Raw genomic sequence first — 26,116 nt, 5'->3', positions numbered from 1 at the left:
CCAGGACCACCACAGAGTAGGTATTACTTAGGTGGTGGATCATTCTCAGCACTGCAGTGACAATGACATGGTGGTGGTGTGTTAGTGTGTGTTGTGCTGGTATGAGTGGATAAGACACAGCAATGCTGATGGAGTTTTTAAACACCTCACTGTCACTGCTGGACTGAGAATAGTCCACCAACCAAAAACATCCAACCAACAGCTCCCCATGGGCAGTGTCCCATGACTACTGATGAAGGTCTAGAAGATGACCAACTCAAACAGCAGCAATAGATGAGCGATCGTCTCTGACTTTACATCTACAAGGTGGATCAACTAGGTAGGAGTGTCTAATAGAGTGGACAGTGAGTTGACACGGTATTTTAAAACTCCAGCAGTGCTGCTGTGTCTGATCCACTCACACCAGCACAACACACACTAACACACCACCACCATGTCAGTGTCACTGCAGTGCTGAGAATGATCCATCACCTAAATAATACCTGCTTTGTGGTGGTCCTGTGGGGGTCCTGACCACTGAAGAACAGGGTGAAAGCAGGCTAAAAAGGTATGTAGAGAAACAGATGGACTACAGTCAGTAATTGTAGAACTACAAAGTGCTTCTATATGGTAAGTGAAGCTGATAAAATGGACAGTAAGTGTAGAAACAAGAAGGTGGTTTTAATGTTATGGCTGATCAGTGCACATGTTCTAGTCACAACATTTTGTAGAATGAATGCAGATTGACTTATCTACAGAATATCTACAGACTGGAGTTTTTTATTGCCAGGGAACTACTCGGTTGAGCCACTAGCATTTTGTGCACAGGACATTTTTTAACTTTCTCAACACTAGATATGAAATTGTATGACATTATATATAAATATGACATTGCAAATATTTCTAAGTAATTGCCTGTAAAAAATTAAAAATGGAAATAATCATTTATTCTGTTTTTCTGTGTAGGTTGGGGCAGCCAGAGCTCAAAGGTTCACATCCACCATAGCACATGGCTTCATTTTCCGGGCCACAACCTGCGCTGGCTGCTAACAGCCATTCTGCTGTTTGTGTTGGTGTGTGAGGTTGCTGAGGGGATTGTTTCAGATGGGTGAGCACTCATCATGTAATTAAATAATCATTATGTTATCTACTGGATTTGATTTTTCTCTTCCATAATTAGTCATTATTAATCTGTAACAAAATATAAATTTCAAACCTGAAAATAAACATTCTTGGTACAACTGACATTTAATAACATTTGTACTTCTAATAGAATTACATTTTTAATACAGTCTTAAAAATATAAACAACTTTTCTAATTAGTGATTCTGACTAAGTTTTTGATTTGGAACATTTTCTACTTCCATTATTAATTTTTGGTATTTCAAGCAATAATGTAAAAGCTAGAAAACAAGCTAGGGGTGGGTAAGCGGGCTTTTTACTGTGTTGCATGCAGGGCATGTCAGGCTGAAGTGTATGCAACATAAAAACCACAATCAAAAAATACAATCAAGTGTGCATTGTGTCACAAGAGACAATACCAAATCATCTGTCCATAGTGTTGATTCTTAACATGAGCTTCTCTGTTCCTCTAGGTTTAACCAGTCTCTCCATCTCCATCTCTACATGCCTGCTGGGCTGGGAATTCTGTCTGCTATAAGCTCCATAGTATATTACCACAACATAGAGACGTCCAACTTTCCAAAACTACTGCTAGGTATGCAGTCAAACAGGGGGCCGGGTTAGCTCAGCAGTTAGGGTACTACTGAACTAGTAATTACAAGATAACTTTCTTTGCCTTAAGAGATCAAGAATTGTTAAACATTCATTCATTCATTCATTCATTTTCTTATCCACTCATCCAATCAGGGTTGCGGAGGGGTGCTGGAGCCTATCCCAGCTTTTCAATAAGCACAAGGCACACAGTAACACCCTGGACGGGACGCCAGTCCATCGCAGAGCAGACACACATACACACACACACACACCCATTTACTTATAGGGCAATTCAGTGTCTCCAATTAACCTGACTGCATGTTTTTGGACTGTGGGAGGAAACCCACACAGACACAGGGAGAACATGCAAACTCTGCACAGAAAGGACCCGGACCACCCCACCTGGGGATCGAACCCAGGACCTTCTTGCTGTGAGGCGACAGTGCTACCCACTAAGTCACTGTGCCGCCCGAATTGTTAAACAAGTTTAGGTTAAATGTAAACAAACAAAAGTACCAAAAAACTAAAACTTGATAGAATGATTGAGTTGTATAATGTTAGAGTAACTTAAAGGTGAACTGGTTTTGGACTTGTTCTTACTGTTGCAAATCAGGGCAAAATGTTTGAATAACTTGTGATTCCAGAAAGGCTATCAAGTCTGAGAGATCAGTATTTATCAGTCTTGTTTACATCCTGATAATCAGATTACAAACCTGCTCCCAATAGTCTTTCACTCCACCACAGTCTTCTGCTAATGTAATAATTGTAATAATACATTTCTTTAATAGTTAGCACCTAATGATACTGTGGTTGCCAAAATAAACATGACTTGCTAGTGTAGCTCACCTTGTAAACATTAGAGGTAATATTTACCATGTACCTTTAAATATATGTTTTAATAATCGATTATGTTAGGTTGCTATTGTTATTACTTCAACCCATACATTTTATATAAATTAAACTTAAAATATCAGATGTTTTTAATCAACATTCTAATAAATTATTTTGATGTTTAATTCATCTTCTTCAGCCACTTTATATAGAAACACTGGGCATAAGGCTATCCACCCACCCTCAGACATTGCTAATCATGTCTGTGTAGATACCCAGCCTCATAGTTCTGCTGTGATCCGGATTCAAATACAGATTCATGGTGGGCCACTGCTCCATCTAAGCACCTTACATTCCTTTTCAATAACTTGTTTATGTTAATATACTACAGCTGCATGCAAATGTAAAAGTGTTAATTAAAGTCCTGTCAAACAGTAGAGAAAAAAACCCACTGACAAATTCAACCGTCATAGCTGAGAAAAGCTAACACCTGAAACCTAAAAACCTCAATCTATACATTCTTAGTGTTGTAATATCTATACATGACACCAATGAGCTATTATCTTTGTGAATTAAATAGACGATAGTAAGATATCAAAATGTCAATTTCAAAATTTCAATCTCAGATTTCTTTTATAAATGATAAATATAGATGGCAGGATTGTGAATGCTATGCTACCATTTACATCAGATCCCAGTTGACGCTCAGCACTCTGGACACGAAGCTGGTCAACTAGTCTTTGTCATTTTCTTTTGCTTTCCTTTTTTTGAAGCTCTGTTAATCTACTGGATTCTGGCATTTGTCACTAAAACCATCAAGTTTGTTAAGTACAATGAGCATGGCATTGGTCTGGTGCAGCTGCGATTCTGCATCACAGGTCTTCTGGCTTTACTCTACGGCCTGCTGCTGATGGTGGAGATCAACGTTATTCTGCGCAGGGTAAAACTAAATTTACACTTTTAAAAACAATAGGAAAAGCTCTGTAAAACGATATGTGCTTTAAGAAAATGACATTAGTTAAAATCATTGTCTGAAGTAGGAGTAAATCACTTTAAACTTTAGTAAACCATGGTGAATTGGGTTATATAAACATAAATCTTTTTATGTGAGAATAGGTTATCATGCCACACATCCAAACAAATTGGAAGGACACTTAACTATGATAGCCATCGTGATCCTCTCACATAAGGATAAATCTTTACTTGCAGGAAATGATTAGAGAATAAAGCATAACTTTGCATTTAATGTTTTCATAAGCCTGCATACAATCAGTCATGCCAGCACAGAGTGTTTTGTCCTGGCTGACTGATGTTTTAAACCGCACATCTGTCCTCCCCTGCAGGACAGGGGGTGGAGAGTAAATCCGTCTTTCAATCCTCTCTTTAAAGCTGTTTATCAAGTTGAGGTGAATAGAGGCTAGATGATCTTAACATGACCCAAATATATAGTGAATATGGCATATTAATTTATTTATTAATTTATAATTATTACGTTTCTGTTTCCTTTTTATGTCTGCTATCTGTATTAATCATTGCAGCTGGTAAAGGGATAGTGAATATACGTGTATATTCAGTGTTGTTCATCTACTGCTCGTGTTTTCCAGCGCTATGTATTCTTTACTTATCCAACCGAAGTGAAGCCTCCTGAGGACCTACAGGACCTTGGTGTGAGGTTCATCCAGCCATTCGTCAATCTGCTTTCAAAAAGCACATACTGGTGGATAAATGCATTAATCACATCTGCCCACAAGCAGCCCATCCACCTAAAAACCATTGGCAAGCTGCCTATAGCCATGAGAGCTATTACTAACTACCAGACGTTACGCAAAGCCTTCACTACACAGAAGGTACAGTACTGTAGTTTAAAGTAATCTAATAGCTGTATATTATTATTATTATTACTAATAACATACATATACCAAGGAGACAACAGTTGAGTTTTAGCCACAAAAAAAAAAAAAAAAGGAACCGTTCATTTTTGTGTTTGCAAAATTCAATAATTTTTACAAGTATGATAACAAATGAATGAAATGAATCTAGCATGATATTAATTACCCACCTCTAACTAACATTACAAAAGACAATATTTGCTCTGCATAATACTACAATGCACAATTGCACACTACATTTTTATTGCACTATTTAATCTTTTTTGTCATGTTCTTTTATATTTTTATATTTTTTACATTACATTAAATTACATTTTTATCTTTTATATTTTATTTGTATTCTTTTTTTATTTTATTTTTAAGTTTTATTTTTATTTTATTGTATATAAACTTTAGTCTATTTTTGCACTACATTTACATTTTCAGCATTTAGCAGACGCCTTTATCCAAAGCGACTTACATTATAGTTACAGTATACAGAGCAATTGAGGGTTGAGGGCCTTGCTCAAGGGCTCAACAGCAGCAACCTGGTAGTGGTGGGGCTTGAACCAGTGACCTTCTGATTACTAGTCCAGTACCTTAACCACTAGGCTATGACTTGTAGTTAATAGACTAAATTTTATATTAAATAAAATAAACTTCATTGATAGGTTTGTGATGTATGTAATTTCTATTTGGGATCAGTAATGTAATCAATCAATCGATCAGTCATAAATAAATCCATACTCCCATATTACACCGGTCTAACCCAAACCAGTATTTTTTTAATCTAGTCATCATTGGCAAGAGAATAATTGCACCTTTTAGCTTTTTAGAAATGGAAATTTCTGCAATAAAAATATTTTTTAATTCATATTTCAACATAATTTTCCAACAGTTTGCATGAATATGCTTATGATTAGGATGCTTATTAAATATTTGGACTTCTCTGTCCTTAATAAGCAATTGTTATTTATTTTATGGCATTAAAGGACAAAATCATTTTAAATAAGATAGTAGTTTAAAAGAACTCTCCCTTCTTCAGATTCCAATTAAGAAATAAAATGTGAAAATGCTCTAATTTACAAACTATTAAAAATAAGAGAACAATGATTCAATGATTTTATTTGTGGTTTCCTGTGGTGCTGATGTTTTAACGGGGAACAAAATCACAGTAATAGTTAAACTGCACTAAACAGATGTTACACTGGATTAAACTGCCGTATAATCAAAAACTCACACTGCAGGGTCTCATTTACAATTCCTTACTGCTCAGTACAATATCACACATGTTTCTGCATGTGTCTAATTAGATCTTTCTGTTACTGATGCAATAATTGCTAAAAGTGTTTATTAAATGAGGGGGTGGTGATTGGTCCTAAAATTGGTCCTGAAATTATTCCTAAAATTGGTCCAAAAGCCATGTGGACATTAAAAGAACATAAAAGCAAAAAACCTTCAGAAAAAGTGATATGGTAAGGATTAATCCCAGATGCCTAGTTTGTTTGTTTGTTTGTTTGTTTATTAGGATTTTAACGTCATGTTTTACACTTTGGTTACATTCATGACAGGAACGGTAGTTACTCATTACACAAGGTTATATTGACTACAGTCATGGACAATCTAGGATCTCCAGTTTACCTCACCTGCATGTCTTTGGACTGTGGGAGGAAACCGACTTCACACAGAAAGGACCCGGACCGCCCCACCTGCACATCAAACCCAGGACCTTCTTGCTGTGAGGCAACAGTGCTACCCACTTAGCCACTGTGCCGCCCCAGATCCCTAGTAATCACGTTGCTTTGGAGCACCCTCTCCACCAGCTAGACGAGCACCTTTTTTCTCCCCAGCAGTTCTCCTGCACCCCTCATTTGTGTATTGTGTGGCATGCTTGTGGTATATAGGAGCAAGGAGTGATCCCTGGACGAGGCTCACAATGGATTTGGGATGCTCTAAGACGGGCATTTGGAGGCCCTCTGCTTCTTAGCATCACCTACCGATTCATGGCAGACCTGCTGGGCTTCACTGGGCCACTCTGCATCTCCGGCATCGTCCATTACATCAGCCGTGATAATCATACCATAGAGCCACCGGTAAAATATGTATTCACTCCTATAAATACTTTAATTACTAGTTTAAATGTTAATTACTGAACAACAAACATGGTTGGCAGTAAATATGTGAATTAGAATATTGTTAGCACATTGTATATTCTGTGTGTGTCTATGTGTGTATTACAGGTCAAGCTGCTTGGGGTGCGTTTTATTTCCTCTCAGGCATTTTTAGCTAACGGCTATGTGCTAGCTGTGCTGCTGTTCCTGGCTCTTCTCCTACAAAGAACGTTTCTGCAGGCTTCCTACTACACCTCCATAGAGACTGGCATTAAGATCAGAGGAGCCATCCAGGTATTCATCAACCATATAAATATCCCATTCTTGTATTGTTCATTTTAGGTTTTAGTGGTACCAATTGATTGTAATATTAGGCCAGCCCTGTGGTATAGCACAGCAGGTAGGGTGGGTGGCGTACAAAGGGGTTCCCTACCTCTAGTCACTTTCTGTAAGAAGTTTGGTATGGTGTCTGGTATCCTCAGGTTTGTTCCCACGAAGAGAACAGAGCGTAAAACAGAACAGGCAGGGGATTGGCTTCTCTGTATTGCCTTTAGGTGAAAGAGTGTGCATATCAATGTGTGTGTGTGATGCCCTGTGATGAATTAGCTGTATAAGTTTGGGCGCTCAGGTGGCGCATTGTTAACACGCTAGCACACCAGAGCTGACATCTCAAACTTGTCGGTTCGAATCTCAGCTCTGATACGACCGGCTGGGCGCCTACACAAACAATGATTGGGTCGTTTGCAGGGAGGGTGAAGGAGGAGATTCCTTATAACTGATGCAATTACAACCTCTGCTGGCACAGATGCTCAAAGCTGATCCGCATATGAACTTGCCTCGTACAGGTGAAAAGATGTCGTGTCAGAGGGGGCATGTGTTAGTAATGGCTCTTCTCAGTCAGGAGTGGAGGTCAACATCAGTAGAGGGAAAGCAAAATGCTATCGGGTAATTGGATATGACTACATTGGGAGAAAAACCAATCGGCAGAAAACACAGCTTGTTTGTCATGGTACGTGATTCAAACTTAGCTACTGGTTATTGTCTGTGAGGAGTTTAGCATGTTTCTCTCCTTGTCTATCTGGGTTTTTCCGGTTTTTTCATGCTTGGATTGGCTACTCCAAATTGACCCTAGATGTGAATTAGTGGGTGAGTAAATGTGTAAGTGTGATGCCCAGCATTGGAATGACACCATGTCCAGGTGTGGTAAGTGTATTACCAAACTTCATTATAGATTCTCCAACATTTTGTCCATTTTTTCCTGTTTAATCAAAATTGTGAGTGAAACCCTTGAACTTTCATGTTGGTTTACTAACTTGTGTTAAATATTTTCAGTGTAAGATCTACAACAAGATCATGCGTTTGAGCACTTCTAACATGTCGATGGGAGGCTTGACCGGTGCTCAAATCTGTAATTTGGTGGCCAGAGACACTCACCAGCTCATGTGGTTCTTCTTTCTTAGTCCCAACTTGTGTGCCATGCCAGTCCAGGTAAGACCACTACCATGCGTGTATACCGTATTTATTTACCGTATTTATACATACTATTTATGTACAAAATTTAATACTTAAAGTTCAGTCAGCTTCTAAAACACACGCTAGCAACCAGAGCTGGGATCTCGAATACATTGTATCAAATCTCAGCTCTGCCATACGGCTGGGCTGAGCGGCCACATGAACAACGATTGACCTGTTGTTCATATAGGGGTGGGGTATTAAGCCGGATAGGGACTCCTCATAACTGTTGCACTACGACCTCTGCTGGCTGATTGATGGTGCCTGCACAGAGGCGGGGAAAGAGTGCAGATCAGGGTGTGTCTCTCCATACACAGGGCTGATATATGCACTCACCTAGTGTGGGTCACAAAATGCATACGGCTGCTGCCCACGTGTCGGAGGGGGCCTGGGTTAGCTTAGTTCTCCTCAAATCAGAGCTGGGGTCGGCATTAGTGGAGAGGAAGCGTGACTCAATCTGGCAATTGGACGCGGCGAGAAGTCGGAAGAAAAAGGGGAGAAAATGCATAACAAAATATATAGAAAAGGCATAAAAAGTTGAATTTATAATTTTTAATAGATACACCTCCCTGAAAATATGACAAATTGTAAATTAATCTAACAAAAAGGGGGAGGCCAATCGGCATCTTTTAAGTTGTCTTCTACTAAGCTAATTGCTGTTTGCACATTATTAGCTATTAAATAATTACTAATGTGGTGTATATTGTTTTACAGATCACTATTGGTGTAATTCTGTTGTACTACCTGTTAGGCATCAGTGCTCTAATTGGAGCAGCAATAATCACTGTTCTCGCACCGATGCAGTACTTTGTGGCCATACAGCTTTCACGAACCCAGAAGAGCACACTAGTGAGTATCACACAGATTTTAAACTAAGTAAAAAACTGAGCTTAGCACAATAAGACAATTTACATGACAAGGTGCATGAACTAGATTTTTCCTGGCCAAAAACACTTGAAACATGCTACACATTTTCATTGAAAGTGTAATGACTGAATGATCTACAATTGTATGTTTATAAAATGTCTTAATGGTCTTAACATAAAAGCAATAACTTGACAAGAACCAAACAAGCAAAATAAACAATTTAAAAGTATGGGAGAGTTTTTTTTCCCTTTAAATATAAATGACAGGCTTCAAAACTGTTATGACTGAACACAATTTGAGCAATTGAGGGTTAGGGGCCTTGCTCAGGGGCCCAACAGTGGCAACTTTGTGGCGGTGGGGCTGAAAACACACACTATGACACCTTTTCCTCCAAGTTAATTTGTGGTGAGATCCTCACCAAGCATTTGAAGACACCTCAGTGGAACATCATACAACTCAAATTGTGATTCATTCATCCTTTAAGTCAAACCACTTTGAATTAAACTCTCCATATTATTTATTATTTACTTTTTGTATTTAATGTTTTTAGACACCAATGACTTAAAGAATCTTTTTGACAGAGAACATGTGTAAGATAAACCTGAGTATTGGCATGTTTCTGTCTTTGATATCTGTAAATATAAGACTATAATATAAGAGGTCATCTCTGCATAATGCCGTGCCTTTCAGAGTCTTTTGTCTATTAGATATTTTATTTATTAACACAATTTCACGTTTGTGTATAAGAAAACTATCTATGTCTACAGCTATGTCTAGTAGCACACATTGGCACCAGCACTGCTTAAGGTCTTGGGGGCATATTTGTTCATTTCTTGCCAATTTACCAACCTAAGATTTATTAAAAGACGAAGAAATTGAAAGCAAATTGTTCGGCCCTTTTTTGCATAGAAGTTTACATTTATTGGTCATTTTATATATGCTACACTTAAGTAATAGAACACTAGAGTGTGTTATCGCGAATAACATCACGGCTGTGATTTGGTCGCAGGCATGAGCCAAAGGCGAGTGCCGTAGATCACAGCCATGATGTTATTCGCGATAACACACAACCGCAAGTGTTCTATTGCTTTTATACAACAGTTTTTACAAAATAAATAAAGAAAATAAATCAAAGAAGCCCTTAATTTCATATTGAATATGCTTTTAAAAAGTAGTTCCACAACGAATGAGTTGCTGCTATGCAACGGTAAAAATTCCCTACCCTGCCTTAACACAGTAGGCTAAAAAAGGCATATAGTTTAACACTACAAAGTAACGCTAGTTTGGAAAAAAAAATAATAAGCGAATATGAATAAGCGACGATGAAAGGAAAAGGACAAAAAGCTAAAAATAAAATTAATTAAGAATTAAAAGATAGAATTTAGTTATTTATTAGAGTTATTGCGTTATTTGTATATGTTAATCTGCACACTCCCGTTCATTGTGCAGTTAGAAAAAAAGGCTGCTCTGTATGATGTGCATCAGCATCAAACAGTCCGGCTCACTTCGGTGGTGGCCACTGTACGGTGGGTCATGTTCTGCACTGAGGACTGCATTCCACCTTTTTCTGTCAGCTAGTGTGGGTCTCCAATAGCTTTTTAACGAGCCCTCAGACCTGAAACAACCGGCGGCTTGTGTGCATGAGTCTTGTCGTTACTGGCAACGCTTCAGCGGAGTAATACAGTTGTGGTGTGAAAAGGCCGCGCTGTTATCACAAATATCAGCACGGTTAGAACGCTTCTCAACCAATCAGATTGTAGGGTCGGAACTAACTGTTGTATAATTACTGCTGAGAATCACTTCATGATGTCTGTATGTGTTGTAGGAGTACTCCAGTGAACGACTGAAAAAGACTAATGAGATGTTGAGAGGTATTAAGCTGTTGAAACTATATGCATGGGAGCATATCTTTAAATCAAGTGTCGAGAACACAAGGAAGAAAGAGCTGACCAGTCTTCGTGCTTTTGCTCTCTACACTTCTCTCTCAAGTACAACTTCATCTGAAATCTATCAGCACTCAGCTTCTATAATAACAACTGATGAAAAAGCTTTGACTTGGTGATTACAATCTTTAATTTGTGCTTTACTTGCTTTTCAGCTTTTATGAACACTGCCATTCCGATTACAGCAGTTCTTACAGTGAGTAGATCTTACATCTCGATTTCTTAATGCTATTTACTACATGTTCCTTTCTAAATGACATTTTATTAATACAAATTTCTTTTCACAGACATTTTCTGTACACGCCTATGTACACAGTTCTACTGATACTGCTCTCTCTCCCGCTGTGGCTTTTGCTTCACTATCACTCTTTCACATCTTGGTTACGCCGCTCTTCCTTTTGGCTAGTGTCCTACACTCTACTGTTAAAGCTCTTGTAAGGTAAGTGCAGTCTCTAAACAAAATATTATAGTATGCGGCTTAAAAAACATCATACAGGGCGCCCAGGTGGCGCAGTGGGATATTCCGCTAGCACATCAGCGCCGAGATTCTGAGCTTCTTGTTCCGAAACTCGGCGTTGCCACTGGTCGACTGGGCGACCATCTAGCGCATCGCTTCCCAATCTTTTTTGCACCATGGACCGGTTTCATATAAGATAGAATTTCACAGACCGGCAGGGGTGGGAGGATATAAAATAGAATAACTATACTGCTCACAAATTCACTTTTTTCGCTGCAACGAGACACGATTCCACCTGGGGGTGATATGAGACGATAAACACTCATGTGTTGGAAATGGAAGAGGTGTTTTCATTGCTGATGTAGCAATCTCTAATAATTTATTCTTTCTGTGCGGCCCGGTAATAAATGAGCCATGGACCGGCACCGGTTGGCCCGGTGGTTGGGGACCACTGATCTAGCGGGCATAATTGGCAGTGCCTGCAGCAGATCAGCCACTGTATCTGCAGGGTGGGGGACGGACTATGTGTAGGTGGGTGGCTCTTCATACACTGTGTAAGGACCCTGATTGGCGGAAGAGACAGCTGTGTAAGAGTGCATGGGCGAGAAAAGGAGGGCTGTGTATGTGCCGGAAGAGGCGTGTACAGCAACGTGCTCTCCTTGGATGCAGGACAAATTGAGCGTGCTAAGTCGGGGTCATAAGAAAACAAACACAAATTTTTATTATATTACCTACTCTATATGACTAAATGTATACTGACACCTGGCCATAAACTTATTGGTTATCCTATTCCAAAAATCATGGGCTTTACAGTCTTGATTTTTATTTTTTTTTCTCGGTCTGTTGCAGTGTACAGAAACTAAGTGAATTCTTGACCAGTGAAGAGATAGAAAGTGGCCAGCAGGCCGCCACACCAACTGATACAAACCACCAAAGTGACATCAAGTCAGTGGTAAGTATAAACTACAATCTCTACATTTAGAAACTACATATTTTAATAAATCCTTACTCAACATAAAAACATAAGCATTTGTAGTGGTGCATTAAAAGATCAGACCCAGGATCTGGACTAAGGTTACAATCCCATTCTTACAGTACATGCTGCAGCTACAGGCTTCAAAACTGGTCAACCGAAAGAACAAAGCCAAAGAGGACAAGAAGAACTTACCACTGCATGATCCAGAACTCAACATTTATGACATAAAGGAGCAAAATATTTGTCTCAAGGTAGAATATGTTTGTTATATTGTTGCTAAGCCAAATACAATACAAACTAAGGAGGTTTTGTGTATTCACATCTGTATTAGACTGGTATAACATTAGTATTACTAATATTAAGGAAAAGAGCCAAAGCAGGTTTATGTTCCCTCACCACCCCGTGACTCTTATTTACATTTACATTTGCGGCATTTAGCGAAAGCTTTTATCCAAAGCTTACAATTATGACTGAACACAATTTGAGCAATTGAGGGTTAGGGGCCTTGCTCAGGGGCCCAACTGTGGCAACTTGGTGGTGGTGGGGCTTGAACTGACAACCTTCTGATGACTAGTCCAGTACCTTAACCACTGAGCTACCACTAGCCCTATTTACTTTTGTTGGCACTATGGCTGAAAGGCATAATATTGGAGTGTCTTCTGATCTTTCATAAAGCAAGCTGTAAAAATCATCTAAGATAAAACATAGTCAAATTAGCCGCTCAGGTGGCGCAGCTGTAAAACACACGCTAGAACACCAGAGCTGGGATCTTAAATACATTGTATCAAGGCTCAGCTCTCTGCCTGCCGGCTGGGCTGGGCCACATGAACAGCGATTGGCCTGTTGTTCATATAGGGGTGGGATATTAAGCCAGATAGGGACTTTCTCATAATTAATGCAACTACGACCTCTGCTGGCTGGTTGATGGCGCCTGCACAGAGACGAGGAAAGAGTGCATTGATTAGGGTGTGTCTCTCCGTACACAGTGCTGATCTGCACTCGTCAAATGTAGGTAACAAGTGAATACGACTGCTGCTCACGTGTCGGAGGGGGGCGTGGATTAGCTTCGTTCTCCTCAATCAGAGCCAGGGTCGGCATTAGTGGAGAGGAAGCATGACACATTCGGGCAATTGGACGCGCTAAAGTCAGGAGAAAGGGGGAGAAAATGCATTTAAAAAAAAGAACATTGTCAAATTGGCTATGTTTGAACTGACATTAGAGATCTTCTGGCTAAGTTTTTAAGACACAGAATAATAAATTGCAGATGACATAAAAGAGCTCAGTGTGTGTTGTGCAAATCTATCATTTATGATTACTACAGGAGTCTTCCAGTAACATTTCTATACAGATACATGTAAAATAAGTTTCAGTTGATCAATGGATGCTAATGCTTCCTCATTAACTTACTGTATTAATGTATAACATACTCACATCAGTAACTCCTTTTACCCACTTATGTTTTAAGTGTTTTACAGAAGAAGCTACTCAGTATTTACCAGACAATTGTACAGGTCTTGTTCTTGATTTAAAATACAGTTAGCTTATTCTGCATTTTACAGTGTACTTTAACACCTGAGTAATTGTGTATGTGTGGAAAAAGTATAATATCTTGTTATTGCTATGCAGTTCTAAAATGAATATTACCTCTTAACTGTATGCCATAGATTATGAATGGCTATTTCACATGGACACAGGGATGCCCGACTCTCAGCAACATAGACATAAAGGTTCCATTTGGTAAGTTATGCTTCATTTTAATTATCTGCACTTGTACACTTGCTTGCTATATCATTTCTTACTGTGTGTATGTGTAACAGGTAAATTGACGATAATCGTGGGGCAGGTAGGATGTGGTAAATCCTCTCTGCTGTTGGCTGCACTGGGAGAAATGCAGAAGATCTCCGGAAGTGTCACATGGAACAAGTAACACAAATCCACACCATTACCAATTTAACATTTATTCATTTAATTATTTATTTTTTTTAAATGATTTTTTTGTGTATATCTCACAGGTTACCAGATCAGGATGATGAAGGCAATAGGTACAGTGAGCATTTGGCAATAACTAATGACATGGATCAAAAGTAGAAATTAAAGTACTTATTAATCACTGACCTAAAACATAAATAATCAGTGTTTTGATAATTCCACACAAAAAAATCTACATGGTTTAAATTAAACTAACTGGGTGGTCTTTAGTAGATAATGATTCAGATAATAAAATGAAATAAAATCAATAAAATGGCAAAAAAGAATGCATAATTAAAAAAAAGGAAAATGTCAATAAATGATCCTCCTGATTTAATCCATCAAAGTCAAGGATTGTAACAGCCAAACTAGAGAGCAGGTGAGACAGCATGGAAAACAAGATAAAAACATAAGCTCTGGTGATAATGATGAGAACTCTCTCAGAGGGGTGTGCGATTAGAACCTCACTCACTCACTTTCTTAACCGCTTATCCAATCAGGGTCGCGGGGGGGGAGGGTTGGGGGTTTCAATGGGCGCAAGGCACACAGTAACACCCTGGATGGGGTGGATCGCAGGGCAGACACACATACACACACCCATTCACCTATAGGGCAATTCAGTGTCTCTAATTAACATGACTGCATGTTTTTGTACTGTGGGAGGAAACCGGAGCTCCCGGAGGAAACCCACACATACACAGGGAGAACATGCAAACTCCACACAGAAAGGACCCGGACCGCCCCGCCTGGGGATTAGAACCTCAGTACGCCAATTATGTATAATTATAATTGATTGTAAAATAAGCCACCTTGTTACACAACAGATGCACATTTATTTATGTGTTGCTCATTTTTCATTGTTTCAAAATCTGTGTTATTTTCCATGTTTTCCAGATTGACTGTGCATCATGCTACTGGCTCCAAACCACTTGAGTATGTCATCAAGCTTGTAAATCACAACAATGTAAACTTGACATTGCATTACATCAGCTACTTTACATCAGCAAAGTCTTGCTGTCATTTTTAGGAAGAGAGGTGCAGTGGCGTATGCTTCACAGAGATCGTGGCTCCTCAATGCTACTATAGAGGAGAATATCCTTTTCGACATGGCTCCAAATGAAAAGAGGTAGAGAGCAGAAACATTGTTTTTTTATCTTCTGGTTAATTAGGTGCTTCTTTACAAATCATTTAAATTAGTTAATTTTGAATTATATCAACTATAATATAAGAATCAACTAATAAGATTTATAAATGCATTTTCATCACTGTCTTCATGTGCATTTCTTCTGATAATAATAATTGCTCACTCAGTGATTCAGGAAAAACTAGACCAATCCTAAGCAGGGTAAAGTGGTGCTTAAACACAAGAAAAAATAAAATAATAATGATAAATTAGTTGCCCAGTATTAATGCCTGACTCACTGTCCATCATTTTAAATGTGGGCATTAGGGGTCCACAAACGTTTGATCAAAGTGATGCCATTGGGACACGCTGGAACCAGAGCTGGGATCCCGAATACATCGTATCGAATCTCAACTCTGCCTGCCGACTAGGCTGAGCGGCCACATGAACAATGATTGGCCTGTTGTTCAGATATGGGCGGGACTAAGCCGGATGAGGTCTCTCTCTCTCATGACTGGTGCAATTACGACCTCTGCTGGCTGATTGATGGCGCCTGCACAGAGATGAGAAAAGAGTGCTCTCAGGGTGTGTCTCTCCGTACACAATGCTGAGCTGCACTGCACTCGTCAAAGTGTAGGTGATAAGATGCATATGGCATGCTGCCCACGTGTTGGAGGGGGCGTGAGTTAGCTTCGTTCTCCTCAATCAGAGCAGGGATTGGCATTGGTGGAGAGGAAGCATGACGCAATCGGGCAATTGGACGTGCTAAAAGGGAGAAAAAAAGGAAGAAAATGCATAAACAAAAAATATATTTAAAAAAAAGTCATGCCATTGGGGCGCTCAGGTGGTGCAGAGGTAAAATACCTATTTCGAACTCGTCAGTTAAAAACTCAACTCTGTAATTCGGCTGGGCTTGGTGCCTACATGTACAACGATTGCCTGTTGTTCATACAGGGTGGAGCCGGATAGGGGCTCCTCATAACTTAGGCAATTACGAGCTCTGCTGGCTGATTGATGGCACCTGCACAGAGTCGAGGAATAATGCGTTGATCAGGGATCAGCATCAGTAGAGAGAAAGCATAATGTAATTGGGTAATTGGATACGCTAAAATTTGGGAGAAAAAAGAGAAGATGCAATAACAACAAAAAGTGATACTGTTAATATTGTGTTTCACTTGATATAGAATTTCTTTATCAATATTATTCAGTAAATAACTAAACTTGATCATTTATGTTCATATCCTTTACATTACTGACATTTTTCTGATAAAATGATTGCAAAAATAAGAGGAAAGGAAAAATTACAACTGTAATATAGTTTAGTAAAAGTGGAAGTGAGTCAATATGTGTTCAGGAATTATTTTGTCTTCAGGTATAAGGAAGTGATCGAGGTGTGCCAGCTCCAGCCTGATATTGACTCACTTCCACAAGGAGACCAGACTGTGGTTGGAGAAAGGGTAAGTCTGTTTACACAAGCTTATAAAGATGTGTGAGTGTATGTGTGTGTAATCAGATCTAAAAACTATTCTTTTCATATCAGGGTATTATTCTGTCCGGGGGTCAGCGACAGCGCATCAGTGTAGCTCGAGCTCTATATCAGCAAACAAAAGTAGTGTTCCTGGTGAGTTCCTGGATCCTCATATTCCAATTACAATTACATATTCAATTACAAATTCACACATTAATAAATGATCAGTTTATTTATTTACCTGAGTTTAGGTGTTTTAGCCAAACCAATTGTAATTAGGATGGGAATTAGGAAAGTCATTATCTTGACATACAGGGAGCAATACAGAGAAACACAGAGGAACATACTATGCTTTATGTATTTCTTTGTGAACAGCTTTAACAGCTTCCAGTTAACAGCAAATAACCAATAATGAACAGGGGGAGTGATTATCAGCGCACATAATCTCTCACAAGTTCTGAAAAAATGCTAAAATCAACTTCATTTTTCACTTTAGTTATACTGTGGTTGTATTACCATCATGTTTAGGATGACCCATTCTCAGCGCTTGATATCCACCTGAGTGACCACCTGATGCAGGAGGGCATCCTGAAGTTTCTCAGACAGGAGAAGAGGACCGTGTTGCTGGTTACTCACAAGCTTCAGTATTTACCACATGCAGACTGGGTGAGAATTGATACAACCAGCAAAATTTCCTAGTTTTTCAATTAGGAGGTGTAAAAAGTTCTATAAATACTTAGCTAGTGGTTGTAATCGTCTATAGCCGGTGACTTTTATGTGCCCATATAAAATGGGCTAGATTGATTTTCTCATGCCAAGGCAAAACAAAAAGCCAAGACTGCCACCTTATGCTGTGAGGTAATTTGTCAAACTATCCCTGGTTATATGTGCACAGAAAAGCCAGCTATATTTAATCATAATCACAGGTGAACAATTGGAAGGCTATGTTATGTTAATCAGCATTATAGAACTTCTAACACCACCAAATTTTAATTGTAAGATTTTAAAAACTTTAAACTCTATGATCGTATAATTCGACTATTTTTTTTATTGTTCAATCCCTAAACCTCATATTTGATTCATGATTTCACAGATCATAGCCATGAAGGACGGGACAGTACAGATACAGGGCACGTTAAAGGACATCCAGTGTGCTGAGCCTGAACTATTTGAACAATGGAAGACCCTGATGAACAGACAAGACAAGGTGATGATGCAATGAAGCTAAGCACACTTTACAATTAAAGCACAGTGGACAAATCTCAAAAGTTGCATTTGTAAATACCAATTAAGCCATAACAGAGGTCAAGACATGACTGGTATTAATTACAAAAAATAAAAATGAATAAAAGTTTTACACATAGTAAAATAAAGGAACTGGAAAAAATATTAGAAAAAGGTACTTATTAATTTTATACAGCTAATAAAGGTAAGGATTAGCCATTGCTTCCAAAATTGCTTTAATTCATTTTGGGGATTGTAAGAGGGTGGACATCTCTGACTAATGCACCAGTTGGAAGCACTAATTATCTGAACAATAATTAATTTAATCCAAGTGCAAAAATGCTTCAGGAAAAAAAAAATATATAACTAGAATAATAATAAAAATAATAAATTCAACTTATATAGCGCCTTTCATAGTACCCAAGGACGCTTTACATAGGAATCATAATCATAAACAAGATCAAACAGAAACAAAAGAAGACGAGTGAAAGTGCTGAGTAAACAAGAACATTTTAAGAAGAGATTTAAACTCAGAGAGAGACGAAGAGAGACAAAGAGGGAGAGGAAGAGAGTTCCACAGTGTAGGGGCAGCAACACTAAATGATCTACCATCCACGGTGATCAACCTAAACCTAGGAGCAACCAGCATCAGACGACCTTAACTTGCGGGAAGGGACATAGCGGTGTCAGATCAGCCAGATACAAGGGAGCCAGACCATGAAGTGCCTTAAAAGTGAGCACTAAAATTTTATATTGAAGACGCTTATTGACTGAAAGCCAATGGAGTTATCCTAATACCGGGGTTATATGCTCGTGTTTTTTAGACCGGGTCAGCAATCGGGCAGCAGCATTCTGAACGATCTGCAGGGGTCGGAGGGATTTTGAGGGAAGTCCATAGAGGAGAGAATTGCAGTAGTCCAGTTTGGAAGTAACAAAGGCATGTACCAGGGTCTCAGCAGCTTTAAAGAACAGAAACGGACGCAGTCGAGCAACATTTCGAAGCTGGAAGAAGGCAAACTTCGCCAGTGAACATATATTTGGCTCCAGTGATAGGAGAGGGTTAAACAGAACCCCAAGATTATGTGCCTTGGAAGAAGACTGAACAGGGATACCAGCAATAGTGAGGGATGTGTTAGTGAGAGAAGAGACAATGGATTTAGAGCCAATAATGAGATACTCAGTCTTATGGGCATTCAGTAGAAGAAAATTCGCACACAGCCATGAGTTAAGATCATGGATGCACTCGGTGAAGGAGGGGGGTGGAAATGGGGAAGATGTTTGAAAGTTTAGATATACCTGGATGTCATCTGCAAAACAGTGAAAATTCAACCCATGATGACGGAATATATCACCAAGGGGCAGGATGTAAATAATAAACAGAAACAAAATAACTAAGGGATAAATAAATACGCATGACTATGGTGGAAAGTGGTAGACAGAAGCGTCAAAAACATGGTAAGGAAGAGCAACGTTGGAAATAAAAAGGAAGTGTTCAGTATTGAAGTTTCTACCCAGCTTTGCCGATGTTCAAATCAGGTTCATGGGGAGGCCATATACAGTATACACTGCTTAATTTTGTCTTATTTGGAATAATGTTTTACCATTAGGTGCACCAGTAAACAAACATTCAAGCAACCTAATAATTAGCAGCAGATTTGGCTAACTCTAAACATAAATCATAACAGATGTAGAAAATGTAATTAAGTGGATTCAGCAGAGCTTTCATTAAGAAATGCTCAGAGCTTCAGATTCTGTGCTCTTTACACCATGTGATGTGTCATGTGGGTTATTTTATTGGCCGTGGCAACTACCCTGTACAGCAGCATCTATCCTTGTCAGTGAGCCCCCAACTTCTGACCACTGCTCATGCTTGCTGATGCTGTTTGTCTATGTTTTATGCTGCCAAGATATTTGCTACTGTTCCCCTTAAGACATTAATTATTTTCCAGCTTGTGACCAGTGCTCCTGTAATTTAAGCACCTACAATTTGTCTTTGTTAGGTTTCTTATGCTGCGTCAAAATATATCACGTCAAAGTGATATATGGTTAAAGTTTTGCTGATGCAGTTTGAACACTACTGGTCAAAAAGTAACAATAAATTAACACACTCGCAAGGCACAAACGTCTGCAAATTTTATTGCAGAAATTGTTTTCCCTCATGGTTTGAGTTTAAGCCTTTAAGATGAATTGGAACATCCATTGGAAGCCAGGCATTCTCCTCTAACATTAGTACCTGACCTTATGGCAGCTCTTTTGGGCTCAAATTCTTAGAGACGAACATTAAAATTCATTCTAGCTGGTTGTACAGCAGGATATGAACACCCCGGTTTGAATCTCGGCTCTGCTGCCGGTCAGCTGGGCACCATATAGCGGGTACAATTGGCAGTGTCTGCAGCAGACAAAAGTGGCCACCGAGTCTGCTGGGTGGGAAATGACTGGGGTCTTCAAACGCTGTGCAAGGACCTTGGTTAGCAGACCGAGGCGCCTGTGCAGAAGTGGATAAGCCTTCTGTCAAAGCAGGGGCATAAAAGAGGGGGTTAAGGGACTGCACACGTCGGAGGGCGCAGAGCAGGCAAATACTGTATACCCTCCTCAAACGAAGAGAAAAAGGAAGAAAAAACATAAATAGAAGATTGGGGACTGTTATAGTTGCAAAAGTGAAAAACTCCATAGATAACTTCCATGATAGTAATGTTTACTGTATGCTCTGACAGGAGAATGCTGTAGAACTGAAGAGGAAGAGTTTCAGGAGAGCCATGTACTCCAGAGATACCCTAGCCACTGAGGATGAGGATGAAGGTAAACCTGAAGAGCTCCTCACCACCACTGCTATAAACCACAGCACTCACTGAAAATTCCTGTAATCTACCTCATTTTAAGAGGAACGAGTTTGAGGGGGCAGTGCAGGTAGGATGTTTTGGAGACAAAGTTAGGGAGGCGAGATTGAGATGGTTTGGGCATGTGCAGAAAAGAGATGAGAGTTTCAGGAGTGCTGAGAATGGAGCTACCAGACAGAGCTTATAGTCAAATATACACCGATCAACCATAACATTAAAACCACCCTCTTGTTCCTACACTCATTTTATCAGCTCCACTTACCATATAGAAGCACTTTGTAGTTCCACAATTACTGACTGTAGTCCATCTGTTTCTCTGCATACTTTTTTAGCCTGCTTTCACCCTGTTCTTCAATGGTCAGGACCCCCACAGCACCACCACAGAGCAGGTATTATTTGGGTGGTGGATCATTCTCAGCACTGCAGTGACAATGACATGGTGGTGGTGTGTTAGTGTGTGTTGTGCTGGTATGAGTGGATCAGACACAGCAGCGCTGATGGAGTTTTTAAACACCGTGACCACTCACTGTCCACTCTATTAGACACTCCTACCTAGTTGGTCCACCTTGTAGATGTAAAGTCAGAGATGATCGCTTATTTATTGCTACTCTTTGAGTTGGTCATCTTCTAGACCTTCATCAGTGGTCACACGAAAATGGGTGCAAAGTAAGCTAAGGACTAAGAACAGGTGGAAAGTAAAGATGGCGAATTACTGACAGAATGAAGAAAAAGCTTTGTTTTTTCTTCATGACAATGTACATAGACTGTAACAGTGTCCTTAAAATATTCTGAATACAGCTATCTTGTCCATTTATAATGTTTCCGATCTGATCCAGTCACCCTCAGAAAACTACAAAACTGCCTTCCGATCAAAGTATTCAATTTGCAGATAGTTCTGGAAGTACAGAAGAAGACAGCCTGGCAGCAGAGCTGCGTCAGAGGACCACACTGCCTTGGGGATCGTTAGGTACCTACCTGAGAGCTGCTGGTCTCCTGCTGCTACCTCTGCTTGTCCTCTCTCAGTTCACCAAACACTCGCTCATGCTGGCTATAGATTACTGGCTGGCTTACTGGACGTCTCAGACAATCACTGCTCGATCAGACACTGCAGAGAGAAACTGTACGTCTGCACAGGTAAGACATGGTACACTTAGATATACTTGTTACATTCTGATCATTGGTACAGGATGGACAAGTACCTATCAAGTGTAACCATAAGAAGAAGAAGAAGAATGCCTTTATTAGTCATAGGCAGTAGTAGCCTAGTGATTCAGGTCCTGGACTAGTAATCAGAAGGTTGCTGGTTCAAGCCCCATCCTTACCAGGTTGCCACTGTTGGGCCCTTGAGCAAGGCTTTTAACCCTCAACTGCTTTTAGTGTGTAAATGTAAATAAAAAGTGCTGTATATGTAAATATACATGTGTACCCTATAGTGGAATTCTTTTCCGCATATCCCAGCTTGTTGGCAAGCCAGGATCCGAGCACAGTTTCAGCCATTGTACAGCCCAATGGCTAAGGGCCTTGCTCAAGGGCCCAACAGTGGCTGCTAGGGATGTAACGATGCACCACAAGACGAAAAAATCGATTCACATGTGTAACGATTCAAATCGGTTTACATGTATAATGAATCAATATTCACTTTAAACAGCAGAAGGCACTGGCCCTATTCACCTAGCCTGGTTGACGTCACTACAGGGTTGCCAGGTTCAGAATTTTCCAGCCAAATGTATTTATGTGAGGATACTTTCTTTATTTGTATTATTCATTTATTTATTTAATGTGGGATTAATTTCATTTCAGTTTTTCTTTTTTACACAAAAAGGGAAATGTGCAGCATTGTTTTGCATAGTGGGTACCTACCGCAAAAATTAAATGGCATTCATTATTTAGATAAATAAAAGATAAGCACGAATACAGTATTTTATTTGTCTTCAATTTAATTTTGTTTAAAAAATCGGGAAAAAAACTTATCGTGAACCCAGTATCGTGATTCATGAATTGCATCACATTGTGGGTGGAGTGTATCCTTATATCGCTAGTGGCTGCATACCAAAGCCCAAAGCTTTACCCACTAGGCTACCACTGTCCTAATACGAGAACTCTGCCTCTTCCAGAACATATTTCATTAATATTCTATGGAAATTGGTACCATTATGCTGAACTTATCTCCAGAAATAACCAGTCTGGTTAAGAAATCTGAACTCACAACAAATACAATGGCACCCCAGGAACTCTAGATGTTGTATAAGGCAATTATTTAAAGAATTGAAAATGTATGATGAAGACTACATTTGTGTCACAAATTTGACCGTTTTACATCTAATTTTCCATCTTTCTTCTGTTTCAGGACTGTGTGCACAGTCACGCTCCGTATCTGCTGGTGTTCTGTATGTTGTGTTTTTTGGGGATCGTGCTGTGTTTGATCACATTTCTGACGGTGGAATGGACGGGTCTGAGAGTCGCTCAACAACTACACTGTAGTCTTCTACGCATCATCATCCTCGCTCCCATGAGGTGGAAAAGCCAGAAACGGAAAATCTGTCAAGGCTTATTGTAATGAACATAGAAAACAAATGCTAAATGTTGAATTTAACGAATATTCACGTTGCAGGTTGTTTGAAACGACTCCTCTTGGCAGTATTCTTAACCGATTCTCTGGCGACATCAACACAATTGATCAGGTAATTACAGTCAACTACATTTATTAAAATTATATCTAAAAAACACATTAATACAACTGAACCAATTTAATGCAGCACATCCCGGTCACTATGGAGTGTCTGAGCCGTTCCACTCTGCTGTGTGTATCGGCAGTGGGTATTATCTCCTACATCACACCAGTCTTTCTCATCGCTCTGCTTCCTCTGACCATCACCTGCTACTTTATTCAGAAATACTTCAGGGTGGCATCCAGGTGGGTCTTCCTCTACATTTTTAGTTTATGATTTTAGGTATAAGTCAGGATGCTTATTCCTTTGCTATATTTCTATTATTGCCTGCATGTTGACTTTTCTTTTTAAACATGTAGGGATTTACAGCAGTTAGAAGACAGCACTCAGATTCCTCTTCTCTCTCACTATTCCCAGACTATAGAGGGTCTAACTACCATCAGAGCATCCAGGTACAGAAACAAAATTTCATACAGAATTATTAAAACTGTATTCTGAATTAACTTTGTTCTAATTCTTAACTGGCTGAAAATTAAAAGCATCACATTTGGCTTTGCAGACATGAGCAAAAGTTTAAGAAAAGGCTTTTGGAATGCATTGATGCCAACAACATTGCTTCACTTTTTCTGACTGTGGCTAATCGCTGGCTTGAAGTTCGCATGGTAACGTTCATCAACAAAAACACTCAGTTACACAATTACACAATACAGTACACAATATCTAATTACTTATAAACTGATAACTAAATGACGTTTTCTTAAAACACATTATTTATATGTGTAATTATTATGTGTAATACCTTATTTGCCCAATTATAATCTGGTTCTGGTTAGACCTCTTATTTTTTCCTAAAAAAAATTTTGGGAAAGAAATTAAAGCATGCAGTGTTTAATAATTAAAAACTGTTTTATAGTCAATGATTTCAGCCAGGTAATTCACAATTAAACCAAAGATATTAAACCCTATTTTTCAAGTAGTAATAGCTGAATACAGTAACGTTACAACTACTTCTACTACCACTACTACTACTATTATGAATAATAATAATAATAATAATAATAATAATAATCATCATAATAATAATAATTATAATAATGGGTGCACAGTGGCTCAGCAGGTAACAGGTTCTGTGGACGTAGGTTCTTACATTGTATCCAGAGAGGAGTTTGACTTGTTTTTCCCCATGCACACATAGAATTTCATTAACTATTTTGGTTTCTTCTTATTTCCTATGATGATGCAGAAGGTAGATTGGCTGCTCTAAAATGCCCCTAGGTATTCAAGATTCAAGATTTCTTTATTGTCAATTCACTACGTACAGTAAAAATTTAGATATTGTTTCTCTCTCACCTTAATACAAGAAAAAATAGAAAAAGGAAAAAAGGGAGCAAGTGCAATTCTTTTTGCAGTTAAAAAAAAAAGTACATATATATACTTCTTGGAAGAGCAGCATATTAGGTGTTCCTTGTACCTTGTCCGATAACAGCATGTGCAATAATGGTGCAGAAGTGCAATTTAATACAGTTTGCAACAAATATAAGGAAGTAAATAGGTAAATGAATGTGTGGTGTAGCAAGTACTTCTGATAAGAATGATTACTAAATTGCAAATATTGTTTTTAATCTCAATAATAATAATAATATTAATAATAATAACAATAATAATAATATTAATAATTTATTATTATTATTACTATTATTATTATTATTTATCTCTTTAATTACCTTTGGAATTAATAAAGTATCTATCTATCTATCTATCTATCTATCTATCTATCTATCTATCTATCTATCTATCTATCTATCTATCTATCTATCTATCTATCTATCTAATCTATCTATCTATCTATCTATCTATCTATCTATCTATCTATCTATCTATCTATCTATCTATCTATCTATCTAATCTATCTATCTATCTATCTATCTATCTATCTATCTATCTATCTATCTATCTATCTATCTATCTATCTATCTATCTATCTATCTATAATAATAATAATAATAATAATATCTTCCTGTAATCTTGGTGTTGCAGGAGTATATTGGAGCATGTGTGGTGCTGGTAGCAGCAGTAGCCTCCATCAGCAGTGCATTATATAGTAAACTGTCAGCAGGATTAGTGGGACTTGGCCTGACATACGCTCTCATGGTAAACTCTCATCACACACACACACACACACACACACACTCACACTCACACTCACACTCACACTCACACACTCACTCACACACTCACACACACACACACACACACACACACACAGCCAGAAACAGGCAAGTTGACCATATATGTGGTGTTGATAAGCAACACTGACATTTTGCTTTAGACAGCTGGGTGACCAAATATATCACTGTTAGTGAATATGGTGCCATACCACAAACGCAGTTGACAAAGCTTTTATTAAAAATCAATTAAATACAGACACTTACATTGCATATTCTTTTTCCTGATTTTTATTTTGTAGCTAGTAGCTAGCATTACCACAGCTACACTTAGTAATTTGAAAATAAACATGTCTGAATAAAAGTCTTTGCATGAATGCTATAAATAATTCATTATTTCAC

General features: G+C 38.7%; 1 protein-coding gene across 1 annotated transcript in view; it reads left to right on the top strand.

Moving 5' to 3' along the window:
- abcc8b (ATP-binding cassette, sub-family C (CFTR/MRP), member 8b) overlaps positions 1–26,116 on the top strand; it is a 34,211-nt gene that overhangs the window by 1,766 nt on the left and 6,329 nt on the right. The window contains exons 3-30 of the mRNA XM_063005043.1: positions 946–1,087; positions 1,575–1,696; positions 3,300–3,466; positions 4,131–4,373; positions 6,299–6,487; positions 6,635–6,799; positions 7,838–7,993; positions 8,732–8,866; positions 10,710–10,872; positions 10,983–11,023; positions 11,115–11,266; positions 12,134–12,236; positions 12,380–12,511; positions 13,925–13,997; positions 14,078–14,183; positions 15,256–15,354; positions 16,724–16,808; positions 16,892–16,972; positions 17,348–17,485; positions 17,913–18,026; positions 20,758–20,842; positions 21,770–22,014; positions 23,228–23,394; positions 23,492–23,561; positions 23,637–23,794; positions 23,909–24,001; positions 24,109–24,211; positions 25,587–25,700. Of these exons, the coding sequence (XP_062861113.1) occupies positions 946–1,087; positions 1,575–1,696; positions 3,300–3,466; positions 4,131–4,373; positions 6,299–6,487; positions 6,635–6,799; positions 7,838–7,993; positions 8,732–8,866; positions 10,710–10,872; positions 10,983–11,023; positions 11,115–11,266; positions 12,134–12,236; positions 12,380–12,511; positions 13,925–13,997; positions 14,078–14,183; positions 15,256–15,354; positions 16,724–16,808; positions 16,892–16,972; positions 17,348–17,485; positions 17,913–18,026; positions 20,758–20,842; positions 21,770–22,014; positions 23,228–23,394; positions 23,492–23,561; positions 23,637–23,794; positions 23,909–24,001; positions 24,109–24,211; positions 25,587–25,700 (3,641 nt within the window). The remainder of the gene's footprint in view (positions 1–945; positions 1,088–1,574; positions 1,697–3,299; positions 3,467–4,130; positions 4,374–6,298; positions 6,488–6,634; positions 6,800–7,837; positions 7,994–8,731; positions 8,867–10,709; positions 10,873–10,982; positions 11,024–11,114; positions 11,267–12,133; positions 12,237–12,379; positions 12,512–13,924; positions 13,998–14,077; positions 14,184–15,255; positions 15,355–16,723; positions 16,809–16,891; positions 16,973–17,347; positions 17,486–17,912; positions 18,027–20,757; positions 20,843–21,769; positions 22,015–23,227; positions 23,395–23,491; positions 23,562–23,636; positions 23,795–23,908; positions 24,002–24,108; positions 24,212–25,586; positions 25,701–26,116) is intronic.

This window comes from Trichomycterus rosablanca, chromosome 11 (assembly GCF_030014385.1).
Source record: "Trichomycterus rosablanca isolate fTriRos1 chromosome 11, fTriRos1.hap1, whole genome shotgun sequence".
NCBI classification, from domain to species: Eukaryota; Metazoa; Chordata; class Actinopteri; order Siluriformes; family Trichomycteridae; genus Trichomycterus; species Trichomycterus rosablanca.
The sequence above is the reverse complement of the archived record's forward strand: the minus strand, read 5'-3'. Positions and strand labels throughout refer to the sequence as shown.